Source organism: Beauveria bassiana (genome assembly GCF_000280675.1).
Source record: "Beauveria bassiana ARSEF 2860 unplaced genomic scaffold BBA_S00019, whole genome shotgun sequence".
Lineage (NCBI taxonomy): Eukaryota > Fungi > Ascomycota > Sordariomycetes > Hypocreales > Cordycipitaceae > Beauveria > Beauveria bassiana.
The window spans coordinates 543,805-563,089 of NW_007930854.1; the positions used below are offsets into that span (position 1 = coordinate 543,805).

The window sequence follows — 19,285 nt, forward strand, 5'->3', positions numbered from 1 at the left end:
AGTAGAAAGTTGGACCAACATGACTATGTATACAATGGGCTTACCATATTGATAGTTGTGTGATCACATCCGCAGCCCCCCTTTAATCACTAGAACCAATTTTGAATCTTACCAGACGACGAATATCTCCTCGCATTGCCACAGCTTACCCAAATGGGTACAAAAAACAGTACATGCCATCGACGTCAAGTCTCCTTGAGTATGTCCCGCGGCGACCGTAGTCAGTGCTGCCATGGAGTGAGATAGCATCAGGTCAAGGTGGATCGCCCAACCATAGATACTTTTCCATGTCAAATCGGTCTTCTAGCCATGGGCGGAGTCATCGCTGTCTAGAACGTACATTTCTCATTCTAGTTAGGGCTCTGGTCGTGAAACTGCCGACCACCCGCCTACGAGAGCCCTACAACCAACTAGGACCCGGCCAAGCACGCATCTCCATCATGTCTCCCGACTACAATGTAAGGTTACTAAAATCCATTGACCAATGATACGTAAATCTCACTACCTTTTTAGCCTTTTTTTTCGTCCAAGTGGACTCTCTTCTCCAAAATCGAGCTGACGACCAGGGCTTTTAAGTTGGCCCAAATCAAGGTACCGGGTACACGCGTGACGTCAATGAAGCGACGCCCATCTCCAGTACGAGCGAGCCTGTAAAAATGCTATAAAAGAAGCAATAGAGCTTTGATCCTCAAATATGCCCCCGCATAGAGGTCTTATAGTCACATTGCAAGTAGGAATAACTACTTGAGTCATAAGCATGGCTAAAAGCACGTTCTTGCGCGCCTTGCCTCTGGCGGCCTCGGTCTCGGCATCCGCCTTGTACTCAACGTACGACTTCAATCCTCTACACCATCTCAGCGGCATCGCCCCGTATTTTGAACCGCAAGATCCTCCCGCATCCCCTGACGCCCCCCAGGGGTGCACCGCAGAGCGCGCAGCCTACCTCGTCCGCCATGCCGCCATCTACGCCAACGATTTTGACTACGAGGAGTACATTGAAGGCTTCGTGAAGAAGCTGGACAACACCACCGTCGACTGGACAAAAGTTCCCGAGCTGAGTTTCCTCGCCGGATGGAATGCTCCCATCAGCGATGACGAGATCTCGCTTCTGACCCGCGTCGGACGCCTCGAGGCAACCCAGCTCGGCGTCGACCTCAACTTTCGGTACCCCAACTTTAGCGTCCCCAAGCAGGTCTGGACCTCGTCAGCCTCGCGCACGCTGCAGTCGGCCAAGTCGTTTGCCCGCGGCCTGGAGGAGGACGAGAGCAGCATCAAGATCAACAGCATCTACGAGTCCAAGGAGTCGGGCGCCGACAGCCTTACGCCGTACAAGGCCTGTCCGGCTTACTCGTCCTCGGCCGGCAGCGACGAATCGGACGAGTTTACCGATAAATACACCAAGCCCATCGTAGCCCGTCTGAAAAAGGCCGCGCCCGGTTTCAACTTTACCGACAAGGACATCTTTGGCATGCAGCAGCTGTGCGGTTACGAGACGGTAATTCGCGGCAAGTCACCGTTTTGTAGTTTGAAGCTCTTCACTCCGGATGACTGGCTGGCTTGGGAGTACTCGGAGGACGTCCGCTACCACTACAATGTTGGCTACGGCAGCAACGTTGCCGGCTACAATGGCCTCCCCTGGCTCAAGGAAACGGGCGAGCTTCTCATGAGCAACGCAAAAAACGGCAGCAACGCCAACAACAACAGCGGCCACATCGACGATTTACTCGTGAGTTTCACGCACCGTGAATTGCCGCCCATGGTTATTGTTGCCATGGGCCTCTTCAACAACTCGGACTTTGGCGGCGCGTCCAACGTCAACGACACCATGCCGGCCGATCGCATCAACTATCGCCGAGCGTGGAAGAGCTCCAACATCCTGCCCTTCTTGGGCAACATTGCCATTGAGCGCCTTCAGTGCCGCGGGAGCTACGGGTATGGTGACGGCGATTTTTACAGAGTGCTCGTCAACAGCGCCCCGCAGCCGCTGCCCAGCTGCGCGGACGGCCCGGGCACGAGCTGCTCTCGCGATGCCTTTGTCCATTATCTGAAGGAAAGGGTGGATAGATTTAGTGGCTTTACTGAGCATTGCAATGCGACTTATAAGAACAGCACAGATACAATGTCGTTGTATGTCGCGAAGAACAGCGCCAAGAGATGAAACCAAGATTAAAGCATAGCACAAGAGGCAGGGAACAAGAGTAAATAAGTAATGATGCATGAAAGCTATCTATAATAGACATTATTTGACGAAATGTAGTGAGGGTTGCAGTATGCTGCAAGTGGCGCGGTCACGTTTTTGCACAATTATCCGAGGACGGTGATGGGAGTGCAGCCAAGGTTGACAAGACCCTGGTATGATAATGTTAGCATCTATCGTAACAATGCGATTTTGCTACTGCTCATGTGCACTTACGTTTTGCTTCTGCTCGCCACAGCAAATGCTCTGCTGCTTGCACTTGTTGTCGATTGGGACAAGCTGGTTGAGAAGAACGTTGACGGAGATCGGGCTGCACTCGGAAGCGAGGAGCTTGCGAAGATCAAGATCGCTGAGAACGCTGGGGCCAGTGAGTTTGTTGGTGACAGACTCGTCATTGCAGCAATGCATCGTGTTGCCGTTGCCGCAAATGTCGCCAGTCTTGACACTGGGGCCGTGGCTGGGTCCGTGGGGAGCGGCAGCAGCGAGGGCCAGGAGGGTAGCGAAGATGGTGGTGGCAAGCATTTTGATTGGTTTTTGAGAGGGTTGGTTGGTTGTATGAAAAGGTTGAAAGAGTGTTTGGAAAGGTAGTAGAGTAGTAGTTGTTGTGTTGGAAGGCTTGAGTAGTGAGTGATGAGGATGCTTTGGAACGGGAACAAGCTGTCCTACTTATACTTTTCTCTCGCGAGAGACGAGATGCCCGATATCCTGCCAATCCGACATGTACTACCGCATTGGGTTGATTTCGGAGACTTCAATCCCTGAGCTTCTTAGTCCTACGGCTTGTGTCTCGGTCCTTTGACAGTAGTAAGGGCGAAGCGTGGGATGAAGCTCGACTGCACGGACAGTCTCAACCACTCACCTCACTTCAATTTCAGCCTGCCTGAAACAACATGTAGCTTTTGCTTTTGAAAGGCCTGCTTGAACTTGCCCCCGTTGATGTTTTGCTCCATTCATCTCTGCCTACTGCTTGGCAGCGCAGCTGAGACTCACAATGTCGGCGGAACTGAGACCCCAGCAAGCACGCAGCAAACTTGCGAGAGCATACAGTCAATGATCACGGGCGGCTAGTGTCTGAGATGTACGTCTTTTTTTCTTTTGACTGCAACAGCATATGGATCAAAAAAGGGCCGTATGGCTGTCTCTGACATTGTTCGAAAAGATCATCAGGAACTAACCAAAGCGGGTGTAGCAAGAAGCAAGGGAAGCAAGGTGAATCAAAAACGGGCGAGAGAGACAAGTCAAAGGCGGTCTGTGGTAATTAGCTGCCTGAGTTGGAAACCTGCATAGTATCTTGACTCGTAGAGTTTGTTATTCTTTTACGAGTGAAGCTGAAGTCGCAATGTACGTATTATGCCCGTCGTCACTAGCTCATCACCAGAGTATACCAAGGCTAGGCAGCTTTAGTCTGCGAGGTGAAGCGGTGAGTGCAAAGAACGGATAAACAATTCAACAGTCTAGTCTGAGACAATTCAGAATTCTGGCCGAATTGACCTTTTTCTGAGGTTGTCATCCAATCATCTCATGTACTCAAAGCATGATGTGTACGTGAAAACGGTCCTTTACCACTCCACAAATCAGGAATATCCTGGGGCTTGGTATTTCCCCCCTACATGATTCGGCGCAATCTCGACGGCCAACGCATTTGCAAGACAGGGGCAGAGGACATGACGTGTCATGGGCTGAATGGCGGGCAATCATTCAATCATTCGGTCCCATTGCAATGTTGGATGGTCGGACGGCCGGAGGACCGAGCTTCCGCTGCCTTTGAACCGGGAAATTTGAGCCCGGCGATCGATTTGACAGCAGTCATGGATCGTGCCGGGCGGGAATCCCACTTGTGGCGGGGGTTTCGCGCGATTATACCGCATACTGGGGGCGTGAAAGTGACATTACGTAGTAGACTCTTTGCGGAGAAACTGACAATCTCATATTATACACTTTTTGAGATGAAACTAAGTGATCTGTTTGAATGAATTCATAAAGTTCTTTATCCGATGTCTTGGCAAGTTGCATCGAGCCTCGGCCACGAGCTTGCATAAAGCTACCCGTGTAGCAGTGATGATTACGACTCAGAGCGCTTGCACGGAAGCGCCTACAATAACGACTGCCATTGCATTGTAGCAACAGGCAACAGTGTCAGGAGTGCGTAATCCGTACCGAAGTGGCGTTCGCTGCAAAAACTTGCTACTGTCTCAGAGCCTGCCGTGTAGCATCACCAAGCGATAGAAACGGAGAAAAAAAAAAAAAAAAAAAAAAAAAAGACGGTAAGTCACATTTGGCGACGGGTAACTTGTCACATGTTTGCAGTTTGCTGTGCAAGTAAGCTACCTGTCAAATGAATGGCTTGATACATGTTGATTCGCCAATGTGAGACTGCACAGGGGTCATGGGTTGAATAACCAAGCGGAGATTTCGAGGGGCACTATGTGACTACGTAGTCAATCGACTTGGCCGCCCGTCTGATCCAGAACCACATTGTTCAGGCGCCCTATGGCAGCCTATAGGCGACCATGCTACCCCTGTCACAATGAAAGGGCGTGGCTACTTGACTGACTAGCTAGGGAGTTCCAAGACAGTTTATCCCTTCCTGTGACCGGCGAGAAGCCGGACTACGATCACGCCCTTGACGGCAACTTCTAAATGTTGAAAGTACACTTACTAACTCCAAATCGCGCCTGCAGCCTTTGAGGAAGCTCTGAACGAGTGGCTATTAGCTTCTAGTCCGGTTACTCACTAAGTTAGGTCTTACAGTCCATCAGGCTGTACCTGAGCTACAACGCCACCAAGTAGGTATTGGCGACGAAAATACCAAAATGGTCAAAAGAGAAATAACAAATCCCTCTTGTCAACACAGCTTCTTCTCCGTACAAGTAAGTACCACTTCATGTCGTATTTCTCCCCTACATGAGACCTACAGCCGTCGTCCGGAGGCAGCTAATCTTGGAAATAAAAAAGTGCAGATCTATAAGCTAGTTCATCTCAGGTCAATGCATTGTGGTTAGTAACATGACAACTAGGATACTCCCTGATGAAGGAGAAGTCGAGGGAGGTAAAGTGTACATCAGCTTACATCGTGCATGGCAAGGTCACGGCAATGGGGAACCATGACCAGTGTCTCACATAGAACCAGCCATTTTTTCCATGCTGAAAAACACCAGCCGCAATGAAACAGCATGGAACAGAAAGATGTCAGCTTTTTTGGGCCACTCGTACTCCGTAACTAGAGATGACCCGCTGCCAGATCCTCGCGCTTTTTGGACGAGGGGGCGTTGGAGCCGTTGCTCCGCTAGAGTTGGCCCAAGACATGCATCTCAGCCCAAAAGCCCGATCCTACATGGTCTAAAAGCCGTGCGATCTACCCCGTACATGATTTTTGTTTTTTGGGCCGCTCGGCCATGATGCAGGTCTACTATGGCCGCAGCGCACAATGAAAAAGTGAATCCAATTATGTACATTTATTATGATGTTTTTGAACACGAGATTGGTCAAAGATTTCCCGTGCTTCCCGCTGGTCTATTCTCTCCGACTCGGATCCATGAAGCGGCAGAGTATAGCTACCGGAAACAGTGTATACCCATGATCGAATTCATTCGTCAGGATACTGGTCGACATAGTCTGTACGACCGTCCAAAATAAGAGCAGAATTCAAGCGTACACTCCAGCGCACCATGTCTGTCATTGCCTCCTCTCTATACGCGCCCTTGTGGTCACCAATATCACTCATTGCGCCCGGTAGGCCTGCCCGCCGATGAGAATGGAAATACGGCGGCTGCGGTGCAATGCAGATGCCCTTTTTTCTGCCATGCGTGCCCTCGCAGAAGAAGCGCATTAAAATATCGTAGGCGTCCGTGACGGGCTTGAGGGCAATCTCTTCCAGAATTCGTCTTGCACCCCGCTGGCTCAGCGCGTAGCCTACGGTGCAGACGCCTTCCTGCGCGTGATGTATCGCTCGAGTATGTTGTGCATATTTTTCCTTTAGGGTAAACGGCACGTTGATGGACCAAAGGTTACGCTGCGGTGCCACGGTTGTATCGCCCTCGTAGATGACACGGCCTTTGGGTATGTTGGTTGACTGCGGAAAGGGAAAGTGCAGTCCACAATTTCCAACCCAGAGGAGATCCCAATCATCGCCGTAGGGTGAAAGGGTCGGAGGTAGGGTCATGGGGAGATTATGAAAGGATATTTCGTGACCCTCGGGCTGCGAAGGGTCATTCATTGTAACGTCAGCGTAGGACGGGTTTGAGTGAGAAGACCCTGCCAGTGGCTGAGTAAGAGCTCTTGTGGCAAGCGCAAAATCCTGTAATTGTTGACGGATTCTCACATCCCAATCGGCATCGTCTTCGAGGATCAAGACAGAAGAGAGGTTTTGTCGAACTACCCTATTGCACAGTCAGTCTCACTTTGTACGCTGTATAAGCGCGCCTGGACTTACTCGGCGACAGCATTCATGTGGCCCCTCCAACAGCCTAATACGGGTGCATCAAGGGTCACACCATCTTCCGTGACCGGAATGGCCTTTTCAGCAATGTGCTCGCCCCTGACTCCGTCCATGAATTCTACCTTGAGATTGCTAAGCGCCGCCTGAAGCGTTAGACCATCGCGGCGATCGGTCCGCTCCGGCAAGCCGACAACAAAAATCTTCTCAAACTATGCAGGGGAAAAAAAAAACCGTATTAGTGAGGCCTATTTCTTCTCGGCCATACTCGGTATAGAAAAAACATCGCCAAGGCGGGCCGGGAGACTTACACCCAATGTCGCATTGTTAATATGTTGTAGCGCACCTTGTCCTTGCGCTACCAGCTTAGTAGTGAGCAGAGGTCTCGGTACTCCAAGCAAGAGTACAATTGTGAGAGATATGGCCAATATGACAGTCCATAATGACCGACGAGGGAGTTGCTGAATCATGCTGGGCTGTTGGGCCTGTGGGAAATTCTGCCTTGGAAGCAAGTATTATAGGACAAGTTTGCTCTGTCGCACCAGAACAGACTTGTGTTTCCACATCAAATATACCGTTCAAGGGAAAGTATGGAAACTAAAGAAAGATTGGCTACACCCGTAACTAAATGTAGATAAACTCACAAAATCATGACATTGTCCGCAGCCAGAGCGGAACTTGTTTCCCCCGCCTTTAAGCGCTGGGGGTTCGTTGCGTCTCTTTGGCGAATTTCTGATTGGAGAAGGACGGAAATAGCTGTGACTCTACTCGCATAAGCCACATTTCCCGCCTCGACTCCCGCTTTAGCCCCCACGGTTGCCTATCATATCCTTGCCCTCGGTTGGTTGGCCGGATTTTGCACCCTGCACTAGGCTTCAACACACCTTGGCCAGCCATAACGAGACCGGCAAACCACTTGGTACACGTTGGGTTGTACGTGGCTTGTTCATCTTCAGGAACCATTGTGGTATCATTGGCAGAGACATCCGCCTCAAGGCCTTCTCTGTACTCGGGCGGCCGAAAGAAAATTGCTGTCGGTGTCTCGAAAGCAGACTTTCGCCACGCTCATCTAGTCTACCGGTACACAACCAGCCAACGTCTAGAATGTTTACACCACCATTCATGTAAGGGTAAAAAACGGCCTTTAAAAACCTTCTACACACTGAGCGTCAAAAGTAACTCTTTTTGGTCATTGTTGATATTTACCTTTGTGCTGGCGTAGTAAAGAATCCCCTTGTAGAGGACTGCGCCTGACTTTATCAGAGACAGTGGCTTGCAAGCCTCACTGGAATGCACCCAAGTATAGAATTCAAGCGCGCGGTTGCAAGGCCTGGCAAAGCCAACAGAAAGGCCATCAAGGTTTTACGGAAATAATCGCCCGCCGTTCCAGGAGAGAGCGAAGCGGAATCTTGCACCGGTTCTCGACTGCAGGCGGTGTACGAACCTCCAGAATACAATGCCTGATTGGGTATGCCAAATGATGAGGGACAATGAACTACGCCCCGTCCTGCATGTACCCATGTTGAACCCAGCAGCCTTGCCACGATGGCTTCAGTACAGCAAGAGGCTTGTGGCGTCTCGTAATTCTCAGTAGTTGTAAATAATAAATGATAAGAATTTGGACTTGAGACTTTGTAGAGCTGCTCGCCCGCTCATCTGCTCACGTCTCTTCACTCGACTATTGTCTGGCCTCAATTCATCCTCAGCCGCTCACACTACAGAAACTTTGAAGCCCAAGCATGGCATTGAGCTAGCTTCATGCTTCAGGGTAGAAATCTGTCCTTGAATTCGGGCACAGTTTCAAGAAACATGGTAGCCTTTATGCTATTTGTCTTGCAGCTAATTTTCCTTGCACCGCCCATATCGTGCGAGTTTACAAACCCAGGAACGCAGAATGAAATCTTGATCCTCGGACAGCCTATCCGTGTCACGTATCGCGGTATAGATTATAAAAATTACACCATTGCGTTATGGCAGCAGCTGCCTCAAGGCGGAGGAGCCATACTTGGCCCAGCCCTATATGGTTCGTCGGTCGTCCTCAGTCTCTCTGCATTGATTTTCTCTTCATTTCAGAAGTGCAAACGCGACTGCGAGGTCGAGAATACTTGAAAAGAGGATTCAAACAAGGCAGAGATGAGTGCGAGATTGATACTTTTACAAGCTAACCCGATTTTTTTTTTTTGGAAATAGTGACAACAGACGGCGGATCGAAAAGTTTCGACTGGGTTGTACAGCTGTACGGGTTTGACCTCGATTATTCCAACAAATTCTTTTTCTGGCTCTTTCAGGGCGACTACTCGAACCAGGGTCATCCTGAAAAGGCGAATCACATGGTATCTGGTTACTTTATCATTTTGAAAGCTTCTCCCTCGACATCCTCGTCCTCGGCCGGTGCAACTCCCACCCCTACAGCCACCGACCAGCAAACTACAGCCACCAGCCAGGAAACTCCAACTCCAACTCCAACCCCGTCAAATAGTAAAGGCATCTCAACGGGTGCCAAGACTAGCATTGCGGTAGGGGCGGTGGGCGGTGCTCTTGCCATTATCGGCGCCGCGGCATTCTTTGTGCGGTACAGGATGCGCAAGAACAAAGAGGCGCAAAAGGTATCGGCTTCGAGCGGCGACAACAATCTCTATCCGCCATCATACTGCTCTCCGCCAGCTCCTGGTGCTGAGTTGTACTACAAATCTCATGGCGTAGCATCATTTGCTCCGCACAACGACATTCCACGCGATTATGGCTTCAGTGGCCAGCCAATCGCCCATGCTCGTCATCTCAATCAAGCGCCAGTGGAAATGGGCACCTGAGCGGAGGAGCTGACGTGAGGCGAGGGCGCGTTGCGACAATTAGTTCAAGATGATTTTGGCGCGGGAAAAAATTGGTCATGTCCCTGGAAGAATTGTACAAGAAGCGAGCCCAAAAGAAGTCTTGAGCCATACGCAAGAGGAAATGCAAATATCAAGAACCAGGCCAAACTTACGTAACTCGTCATCATGATACTGTAGCGCGCTAAAGAGACAGCGGGCTCATAGGGCTGTGCGCATTTACCACCTTTATTAGCTGCTGAGTATGCAGGAATTCTTTCTTCGTCTGATGTCAAGACGTGAAGCGCAATCATGTTTCTCATCCGCCAGCATGAACATATTGTTTCTTGTGACTCGTCGCCAAATGTAGTATGTATCGCGCTTCGCGTCCTTTGCCCCCGTCTGACTGTACGTGTTTTTCTGAGACACCAAACCTGCGGCAGAACAGGATGACTCTGCACAGCGAACGAGTGAAAATTATTTGCTTTCCTTATGCAAGGACAAGATGGCGCTCTGCTCTCAACGACTGGCTTGTGTAAAGCTTTGATAGGGAAGGGCGGAGCTAACATTCCTCCGTATCTTTAGGCCGCAGGATGAAGTACAGCCTTTGGAGCTACATGCATCCGTCCAATTGCAAGCCGCTTCGATTCTCAGATGACGCTAACACATACTCATAATGAGAGTTGCTGCAGCCACAGACTGGCGATGGCGTGGCGTTACCGAACTTGCCGTTTAAAATCGCCCCGCTGACATCCTTAACAGCTTGGCGATTTATATTCCTTTCCGTCAAGACGCAACCAAGTTTCATCGAATATGTTAACCGGAGAATTTACTCCTGTTTTACACGTCACTCATCTACACAAATGAGTGGGCAAGATCTTCGTCCTGACTCATCAACAGGGCCTCAAGGCATCGCCACTCTGTCTGGCCTTGTCAGCAACAACTCTGAGTCATCTGGCGAACGACGAGCTGCACAGCCTCCTTTGCGAAACTTTTGATAAAAAAAAAGGGCTCGCCCAAGGGCTCAACAGCCCGTTAGAGTGCTTCGCTATGAACTGATGCTTTATTAAAACCCCTTCTTCTCCTATTCTTCGTTTCACGCCAACTCTCGCGCCGCATCAGTGCAGAAAAAGCAAATAAATCGCGTCGTTAGCCGACAATTTGCTGCGCGTAGGAGCGCGTTCTTTACAATGGTGGCGCTCGCCAAAGTCGCGCAGGGCCTCTATGTGGCTCTGACACTCACTGCGCTTACCTACACCTTCTTCAGCTTCGTCGCACATTACGCACAGGATAATGCCTCCTTCAACACAGTATCGCGGAGTATTGTGCGCCTAGTCGCAGTCGGCGCCTTGCTAGCAACGCTCGGCGCCGAGGCCGTACTATTGAGCACTCAAACGCCAGTGCCTGTGGCGTCCACTGAACATACTCTCAGCCTGGTTTATACATTTGCGGCTTGGATTTTGATGTGCTTGCGGAAGAGATTGCTGGTTGTCGACTTATTTTCCCTATCGCTTCTTGCCATTGTGCTCGGTGGGCCGGTATTAGTGATTGAGGTTGTCTCTGGGACAGCGACTCGCATTTACATACCACAGGTTGTGCGTCTCGTCATTACATTACTGCTCCTTGTGGATAGTGCGAGATGGCTGCGCAAGACATCGAGACCTGAACAGAAACTGGACGACGAGGCGCAGCCTTTGCTTGCAGACAGTGCTTCTGCAAGGTCTTCTCACAGCTCCTTTGACTCGCACACCCTTGGTGCTGATTCCCCGGCCAAGGTTCAAAGTGACAGGGACAGCGATACCGCATCCGTCGCCAGCGATGACTCCGAGGACGATTTCGACTCTGCAGCTAGTCGACTTCGCAAGAGCGGAAGCTGGATCGAGTACCTCGGCAACTTCAAAGTGTTCCTGCCGAGCCTCATTCCCCGCAACGACGTCAAGGTCCAGGCCTGCCTGGTCATCTGCATACTCGCAGTCCTCACAGGGAGAGCGCTTACCATCATTGTCCCACAGCAGCTGGGCAGAGTGGCTGACGAGCTCGTTTCGGGCACGTTGCCTATCAAGGCGCTGCTAGTGTACTACCTGCTCACTCTGCTCGATGGCGACTGTGGTATTGGCTTTGTCGAAAAGTTGACAAAAATACCTGTGCAGCAGTTTTCTTTCAAGAAATTGTCCAACTTGGCCTTTAGCCATGTCATGAGCCTCGAGATGAACTTTCACGACAGCCAAGACTCTGCCGAGGTCATGAAGGCCGTCGAACAGGGCGAGGCGCTCACCAATATCCTCGACACGGCCATTCTCGAGATGATGCCCACTGTCCTCGATACCGGCACCGCCTTTGTTGTTCTCTACGCCAAGTTTAACGCTGCTGTTGCCGTCACCATGGTCACCGCCGCCGTTCTCTTTCTGACTGTCGAAATTGTGACCTCGAGCTGGAATATCGACAATCGCCGGCGTGTCACAAAAGCAGAGCGCCGGCAGACTCGCATCATGCACCAAGCTGTCCAGGGCTGGCGAACTGTATCGGCTTTCAACATGTTTTCCCATGAGAGACGCCGCTACGGTGACGCCGTCGGCGCCAACAACCGCGCAAAGTTCAATTGGGGCGTCCGCGACGCTTATATTGAAGCCATTCTTGGCGTCATCATGCCCACTACATTCTTCTGCCTTGCTCTCATCCTCGCCCGTGAGATATACGCCGGTCGTGCTTCGCCAGGTGACTTTGTCTTTTTAGTGCAGTACTGGGAAATGCTCCTGTGGCCGCTCAAGTACCTCTCTCAAGACTACCGCTACCTCATGAAGGACCTGATTGACGCCGAGCGCCTGCTCGCGCTCCTCAAGACGGAGCCGAAAATCACAGACGATCCCGACGCCGTGCCGTTGGGCCCCGTCAAAGGCGAGGTCAGATTCGAGCATGTTGATTTTGCCTACGACGCGCGAAAGGGAGCCCTTCACGACGTCAACATTTCTGCAGCGCCCGGTGAGACGATTGCGCTGGTCGGTGCCACGGGTGCCGGCAAGTCGACCATTACTAAGCTGTTGATGCGCTACTACGATATCACGGGTGGGCGCATCACCATCGACGGAACTGACATTCGCTCCGTAACGCAGGGCTCCCTGCGCGACGTCATTGGCCTCGTGCCCCAGGATCCGCTGCTGTTCAACGCCACCATCATGGAGAATCTCCGTTATGCGCGTCTTTCAGCCACCGACGAGCAGATTCACGATGCGTGTCGTGCCGCCGCCATCCACGAGCACATTCTGTCTTTCCCCGACGGCTACGCCACCAAGGTCGGCGAGTCTGGCACGCGGCTGTCGGGCGGTGAGCTGCAGCGCATCGCCATTGCGCGCGTCTTCCTCAAAGATCCGCCGATCCTGATCCTGGATGAGGCTACGAGTGCTGTTGACACCAATACGGAAGTGTCGATTCAGCTGGGGCTCGGAAGAGTGAGCGAGAAGCGCACGACGTTTGTGGTTGCGCATCGGCTGTCGACTGTCGTGCGCGCAGACCAGATCCTTGTGCTCGATGCAGGGCAGATTGTGGAAAGTGGCACGCATCAGGAGCTGCTGCGTCTGGGAGGAAAGTATTATTCGCTCTGGGAGAACCAGAGAGGCGGCATGCTGGAGGCTGAGACGCCAGAGACGGAAGCGGACGAGTAGCTTCGTAAAAGGGGAATATTAAATCTTTACTCGTGATTCCTGAGACAATTTCTAGATGGATGCAGTATATACATACAGGCTGTTTAGAGTTTAGCCTATCGCTAAAACTGACTGTCAAGCAAAAGAATATTGAGAATTGTGAAAAGAGTTGACTAGTCGACTAACAAAATTTGATATGCCCAAGTAGAAAGCAGAGCCTAGGCTGCGGCGCAAGCAACAAGAACCAGACTCTTGACAGCAAGTATGGCTTATTCGCAGTCCATTTCCTCGGGATCCAGTACCAAGTCCTGCTCACCATCATTTGCATGTCTTCTCTTTGCATTTCTTCTCTTTGCATTAGGTGCCTCTTTATCCTTCTCAACCGCATCATCTAGCCTGGTCCGCTTCAACATTGCCCCCAAACGTTGCACTGCCGCCTCTGGACAGCTAGACGCTTCTCCTTTGCTCGACGGTACCCTACCTGCATACCTAGCATCAATCTCGCTTCGTAGCTTGACGGCGCGGTCATTGGCAAATTCGATAACCTCTCCTCGATACTTTCTGGCCAAATCTCTTACATTCCTAACGGCCATGATGCCTTTTTGGAACGAGTCCTTGTCAACCATGTTGAATTCGTAAAGCTTGGTCATAAAGTATTGCTCCTGCCCATTGCCAGCCCTCGCCATGTGATGGGCAAATACCTCCAGACAGCGGGACTCGCGCACGTAGACGACACTAAAGGTATATGCGTTGCCGTCGTAGACTTTTTCCTCTGCTCTTCTGCCATAAAATCTGGAGAGCGTGCATAGCGCGGGCACCGTACGCGCCTACGAAGCAAATTCGTCTTTTGCATTCCTCCGTATTCGAAGCCCAAACTCTGGCCTCGACAAACCAGTTCGGCACTGCTGGATCGGGGTTTCCATCGCGCGCGCGCGCTGGAATGACTCGGCGGTACAAACCACGGTAAATGTCCCTGTGTAGATCGTAACGCCGAGCGCAATCAAAAATGTCTGGAGCCGAGTGAATAAAGGGAATGTCTCCTATGGGCTCTATATGAAATCGTATCTTGGAGACTTGTTCGTAGGTTTCAGGGCCGATGATGGTAGGTATAATGGCCCGCATCGGTTCGGGGCGGGGCGAGAACTCGTGGTTATTCGCAAACGAAGTGAAGTCTGCTTCATCTAACCTGGGCGGTTGCAAATCATTTCGTCTTTCGAAAAGTATCTTGTTGATTTCTGGCAAGTTTCTTGGTTCAGGGATTTGTGTTCCGTCAGGAAACCGAGTAGACTCCCTGAAGATGCCCTGCTGCTGGAGGCAGAGCTCGAAGTTGGCATCGTATGCCGTCGAATCCCTGTCGCCGGATCTTGCCACCATCTTGTGTTCTTCGCCCGAAAACAGTTCACGCCGCGTTGCTGTCAAGCTTCTTGGAGATGGCAGGCCTATTGAATCGGACTCCTGTTGCAGAGAGGTTGTGTTAGCAGAGGAGGGGATCCATCAGCTCATCCGCAGGCCGAGACACAAAAGCACATGAATCTCATCATTCTGTATGAAACTCAACTCACGCCCTGCACCCAATGCAGTCTAGGGCCGCCATTGCTCGCAAACTCGTGCTTGACCTTACTGAGTGGTCCATCTTACGCAATAACGAGCCGAGCAGCACCCTTGAGCTCGTTCTGCCGATTAAAATGTTCCAACGCTTTTTCCGTCATGTAAACCTTTGGCAGTCTAGCAAAAAACGCTTCACCGAAGTCTTGTTTGTACATGGTGGCAAAGAGAAACAACAGCAAGCCAAGCTGGACGATGAAGGTTCAAGTGATGTATACTTGGTTCCCAGTTACGTTCAGCTTGATCTCGCCAGCTGATCGGCTCTTTCTGAGAGAAATCAAGATTGAGAAGTTGAACTTTTGCACAAGTAATGATATATCCGCCTTTCTCTTTCAGCTGGACAGCGTGGTGCAAGATGCTTTGGCGCCGCTGTAACGTTGAGAGCGACACTGGCAGGCTGGTTGTGTGACATGAAGTATTTCAGGGCCCAGATGACACAACCTGCAGAATAGGATGTCGCTGCCTGCCGTTTCTCTTGGCGTATCCCGTATTCTATTTTGGTATGAGTCATCCGTTGTGTGTCGAGCGTCTATATTTGGGCACCATGCAAAGGTCTTGATTCATCAAGATCCTCCCGAAAAAAGAGACTTGAAACGAAATTGAATTTAATCCCAAGCAAAAGGTCCGTAATCTCCAAAAGCAGTTCTTCAGTCCTATCTTGTTAGGGATCATTTCCAGTAGATAGCTTTGCCTTTTGGTACTGTCAACCTGGATCATGATGTAAGCGCTCAGAGCACCAAGTGGCGCAAACATCAACTATTATGCTGACGAGTTTCGTCAATGATTCACACGTCACACGACTTGTAATGTCTCACACAGTACCATGTTCTTTCAAATGGTGGCACCCATAGGCGGCAAGAGGCCAGACAGGCCGTGCCAGCTGTCACGGCACGTCAACGATGAGCAGAATCTACGAGAAGCAAACAGGAGAAATTTAATTAAAAAAAAAAAAAAGAGGGACGGATTCCGCCTCGATGCTCTTCGCTTCCTCCTTCCTTCTTTTTGAGTCCTAGCTACTACTGTATCAACAACCAAGCGGCGATAGCAGTCAGACTTGTTGGTGATGGAAACATGAGGGTATGGCTCACTAGACTAATCGCTGATAGCTTACTAACAAAGAATTTCACTTCTAGTTTGTAATAAACAACAGATATAACCTTGAATTCAAGATAGCTGAGGGCGGTTTCAGCTTTGTTTATCTTGGTATGATGGCCCCGAGCACTTTTCCTCTTGCGCCCTCCCTCACTGACGCCACGACTCAGGTACGGACCTCCAGAATGGCAGCCGGGAGGTCGCGCTGAAACTTTATCATTTCAAGGACAAGAACGAGCTCAAGTTCCCCATCCATGAGGCCCGTGTCCTCGCCGATATCAACGGGATTGTCCTCGACGATATCAACGGGAATGTCCTCGACGATATCAACGGGAACAAGGGTATTCCCACGATATACTGGTCCGGCGACGAATGTGAATACCACGTCATTGCGCAGGAACTGCTGGGTCCGACACTTTATGCTCTACTCGACCAGTTCAGAGTCTTCTCTTTCAAGACGACACTCCTCATTGCCGACCAAGCGATCGAGCGACTGGAGTTTATCCACAGCAAAGGGTATCTGCATGGCGACATCAAGCCAGCCAACATGGCCATGGGACAGGGCGAACACGGCAACTTGCTTTATTTTCTTGACTTTGGATCAGCCAGAAAATTTGGCCATGATGAGGAATGGAAGTCCAGGCATGGGAAAGGATTTTTCTCTACCGATTTGTACGCCAGTCCGAACATCATCGATGGAAAAGGTTGCGTATTCTCCCCCCCCCCTGAAGCTGACCAGACCGACATTGACATCCCATACAGAATGGTCCTGGGCCGATGACCTAGAGTCCCTTGGCTATGTTCTTCTAGAATTCTATGGGGGGAAACTCAACTGGATCATCAACTGTAAAACAACAACTGCGATGTATTACAGTTGCCACGGAGATGCAAACTACAACGCCCATCTGTCCGAAAGATGTGCAAGGGCCTGCCAAAAGAATTCTTCGAGTATTTCCGACACATCCGTTCGCTAGAGCATGGGCAAAAGCCAGATTATGATCATCTTCGCGAGCTCTTTTGCTGCGCTTCCCGCAATCGTGGTTATCAGTACGACAATATCTACGATTGGACCTCAAAGTGGTTCAACGAGGTGCATGGCATCAAATCCACGCCCAAGAAGCAGTCCGAGCTGGTAGAGAAGCAAATCACGATATCTTTGACGCCACATGAATTGGCCTCTGCAGGAGGTTCCATCGAAATGCAACTGTGACCATTGACACTCTCGCAATCTTGGACGGGCCCTGGCTCATCTCGACCTCATTATCAACCCGTTTGGCCCGGTATCAGCTGACTCTCTGCTGGCCGATTTTCAAGATTTCTCTTTAGTGGCGATCTCTTTAGTGTCGATCATCATAGATTCAGCTTTCGTCAGAGCCGTGCCACATCGGCTCGCTTCTCGGAACAGGGCGCAGACTTCGTCATCAACTTTTGGCCGGCAGAAGGGGCGCAGGAAATAAGACCATGGGTACACATATGCAAGAGTAGCACAGCGTGTAGGTCGTAGCGCATCATCACGAAATAAATCGGTATTTCTCGATCGGAAACTAATCATGCTTGATGGGTGCAAGAAATCTATTCTCATGAAATCTAGACCTGCATAGGGTAAATCGCAACCCTCGGATGAGCCTCGCCCCGAAGAGTCTTGCGCAATGTTTCATCGCTTGCGGCTGCGTGTTGCCGATGCAGGCTGAGGTACCGCTGCGCCCTGCCGCGGAGGGCCTTTTCGCGCTTGATGTGCCCGTGGAGCTGGCGCTTCATCGTCAACACGTCGCCGCACGCCTCGTTGAACTGCTTGCGCAGGTTCGCGGCTAAAATGGCGGCGGTGACGGCTGCGTGCGCGATCTTCGTGAGGATTCTGTGGCTGTCGGAACTGTACTGGGAGCCGTTCTACGACTCCGCCAGCTCGAGCGCTGCCGTCCTGTAGGCCTTGGTTGCCGTGTCGAAGTCCTTGTCGGTCTGCTTGTATATGAGGTAGTGAGTGTGAATCAGTGATCCCTCCCTGTATTGAAGGCGCCTGTTCAGGCCTCCATCGTACTTGCGCAAGAGTTTCCGCCGAGTGTTGCGGTCCTTTACCTCAACAGATTCGACGCTCATCGTGGAAAAAAAAAAAAATCGACAGTATGGGGCCAAATTGAGCCCAGTTCAATTCATAGCAGATGGTGACTCGATACATAGATATTTCCAGCTTGCAGGAGAGCCACACGACAAAGGCCTTTTCTGACTGAGTCGGTCCTTTGATCCCCGAGTTGATTCTCGCCATTTGGCTGATTTGCTTCTTGCTTCCAAGAAAAGTCATTGTCTTCCTTTCTTGAATTGCTGGTGATCCAAAGAATTCTCTCTTTGTCACATAACCACACTCGGTTCTGGCGGAGACCAGGAGACCAGAAATCGATGCTATCGTTGAGAAAGTATTGTTCAGACGAAACATGCCAGATTTTGAAAGAGGGGAGCGGCTGCTACGCATCATTCACGTAGTCCCATCCTGCGATGTGTCGATGTCACGTCGCCTTTCTTCCTCGCTTCTTGACCTTGAGTAGCTTGTCGATTTCGCTTTGACCTCGCACTCGCAGAGTCAGTTCTTTCATCATTTCTCCCCAGCGCACCTCGCCGCCACACGACGGACAAAAGCACGTCTGCGGGAGGATGGCCTCCGGGTCGCCCTCGCCAGCAAGCGCGTGCTTGCTCCAGCAATCCAGATGCCCCATGGCTACGCAGTCCCCATTTGGGCACATGGCATGCAGTCCTTGCCCTGATGCCATCTCCTCGTCGCAGTGCACGCAGCGGCCCTCCTTTTCAAACATCACCACGTCTTGCGCCTTTTGCACGTAGTCTTTGACGGGCGCGTAATCGAGCGGCAGCGCCTGGATGCCCGCCTGGTCGTCGTGCGGGCCCAGGATACCCGCCGTGTCGTCCACAAAGTCGGTCAGCACGCGCAGGCCGGGTCTAGCTGGGTTCTCGGCCTTTTTCAGCCACGTCTTCCACGCCTTGTGCGCCTCCTCGGCGAAGAAGTGCAGCGTCAGAGGCCACCGCACGAAGCTGGCCACGCCTGTCAGCAGGTGAATGTTGGACATGACGGAGCGCATGCTCAGTGCCGGGCGGCGCGGGCGCCCGTTGCGCTTGGTCTGCGTCGAGACGGCCAGGCGCTCGTCGGCAGGGATATGCAGCGACAGGTGCGGGTTCGCGAGCGCCCATTCGAACTTGAGCGCGGCAATAGAGCTCGGGAAGCCGGAGACGAGCGCAACCATTTCCCACGGCCGTAACTTGTCGCGGGCGGTACGCGCGGCGCCGCCCTTTGTCTCGCCATTGTGCTGCTTTAGTCGTCGCGGCGGGTTCGGCGTCGAGCCAATGTAGAGCGAGGCATGGCGGACCGTCGATCGCAAGACGTAGACTGTGTATAGTGCCGGAAGTGGCTTATGCAAGCTTGTCATTGTTATCGTTGAATCATTTGCACGTGTGTTTGTTGACTTTATGTGGAAGTCAGAAAACAAGAGGTGTGAATTGGGGTGGAGAG

General features: G+C 51.4%; 9 protein-coding genes across 9 annotated transcripts; 4 read left to right on the forward strand and 5 right to left on the reverse strand.

Annotated features, from left to right (window-relative positions):
• Positions 1 to 757: 757 nt before the first annotated feature.
• BBA_06598 (histidine acid phosphatase) lies at positions 758 to 2,158 on the forward strand (the record flags this gene model as incomplete). Its single annotated transcript, XM_008601695.1, has 1 exon — positions 758 to 2,158. One exon carries the CDS (start codon positions 758 to 760, stop codon positions 2,156 to 2,158), a length of 1,401 nt encoding a protein of 466 aa, XP_008599917.1.
• A 146-nt stretch (positions 2,159 to 2,304) lies between these two features.
• Positions 2,305 to 2,719, reverse strand: BBA_06599 (hydrophobin-like protein; the record flags this gene model as incomplete). Its single annotated transcript, XM_008601696.1, has 2 exons — positions 2,305 to 2,349; positions 2,414 to 2,719. The coding sequence occupies 2 exons, from the start codon at positions 2,717 to 2,719 to the stop codon at positions 2,305 to 2,307; spliced, it is 351 nt and encodes a 116-aa protein (XP_008599918.1).
• Positions 2,720 to 5,783: 3,064 nt separating this feature from the next.
• BBA_06600 (LPS glycosyltransferase, putative) lies at positions 5,784 to 7,595 on the reverse strand (the record flags this gene model as incomplete). Its single annotated transcript, XM_008601697.1, has 5 exons — positions 5,784 to 6,576; positions 6,630 to 6,844; positions 6,944 to 7,133; positions 7,277 to 7,364; positions 7,517 to 7,595. The coding sequence occupies 5 exons, from the start codon at positions 7,593 to 7,595 to the stop codon at positions 5,784 to 5,786; spliced, it is 1,365 nt and encodes a 454-aa protein (XP_008599919.1).
• Positions 7,596 to 8,177: 582 nt separating this feature from the next.
• Positions 8,178 to 9,442, forward strand: BBA_06601 (uncharacterized protein; the record flags this gene model as incomplete). The annotated part of the gene is made up of 4 exons (XM_008601698.1): positions 8,178 to 8,212; positions 8,271 to 8,400; positions 8,472 to 8,655; positions 8,823 to 9,442. 4 exons carry the CDS (start codon positions 8,178 to 8,180, stop codon positions 9,440 to 9,442), a joined length of 969 nt encoding a protein of 322 aa, XP_008599920.1.
• A 1,187-nt stretch (positions 9,443 to 10,629) lies between these two features.
• BBA_06602 (abc transporter) lies at positions 10,630 to 13,098 on the forward strand (the record flags this gene model as incomplete). Its single annotated transcript, XM_008601699.1, has 1 exon — positions 10,630 to 13,098. One exon carries the CDS (start codon positions 10,630 to 10,632, stop codon positions 13,096 to 13,098), a length of 2,469 nt encoding a protein of 822 aa, XP_008599921.1.
• Positions 13,099 to 13,346: 248 nt separating this feature from the next.
• Positions 13,347 to 14,451, reverse strand: BBA_06603 (uncharacterized protein; the record flags this gene model as incomplete). The annotated part of the gene is made up of 3 exons (XM_008601700.1): positions 13,347 to 13,473; positions 13,567 to 13,904; positions 13,954 to 14,451. 3 exons carry the CDS (start codon positions 14,449 to 14,451, stop codon positions 13,347 to 13,349), a joined length of 963 nt encoding a protein of 320 aa, XP_008599922.1.
• A 1,302-nt stretch (positions 14,452 to 15,753) lies between these two features.
• On the forward strand, positions 15,754 to 16,984 carry BBA_06604 (casein kinase 1 epsilon; the record flags this gene model as incomplete). The annotated part of the gene is made up of 4 exons (XM_008601701.1): positions 15,754 to 15,759; positions 15,852 to 15,885; positions 15,945 to 16,483; positions 16,649 to 16,984. The coding sequence occupies 4 exons, from the start codon at positions 15,754 to 15,756 to the stop codon at positions 16,982 to 16,984; spliced, it is 915 nt and encodes a 304-aa protein (XP_008599923.1).
• Positions 16,985 to 17,361: 377 nt separating this feature from the next.
• On the reverse strand, positions 17,362 to 17,868 carry BBA_06605 (uncharacterized protein; the record flags this gene model as incomplete). The annotated part of the gene is made up of 2 exons (XM_008601702.1): positions 17,362 to 17,629; positions 17,669 to 17,868. The coding sequence occupies 2 exons, from the start codon at positions 17,866 to 17,868 to the stop codon at positions 17,362 to 17,364; spliced, it is 468 nt and encodes a 155-aa protein (XP_008599924.1).
• Positions 17,869 to 18,272: 404 nt separating this feature from the next.
• BBA_06606 (GIY-YIG catalytic domain-containing protein) lies at positions 18,273 to 19,202 on the reverse strand (the record flags this gene model as incomplete). The annotated part of the gene is made up of 1 exon (XM_008601703.1): positions 18,273 to 19,202. The coding sequence occupies one exon, from the start codon at positions 19,200 to 19,202 to the stop codon at positions 18,273 to 18,275; it is 930 nt and encodes a 309-aa protein (XP_008599925.1).
• Positions 19,203 to 19,285: the final 83 nt, after the last annotated feature.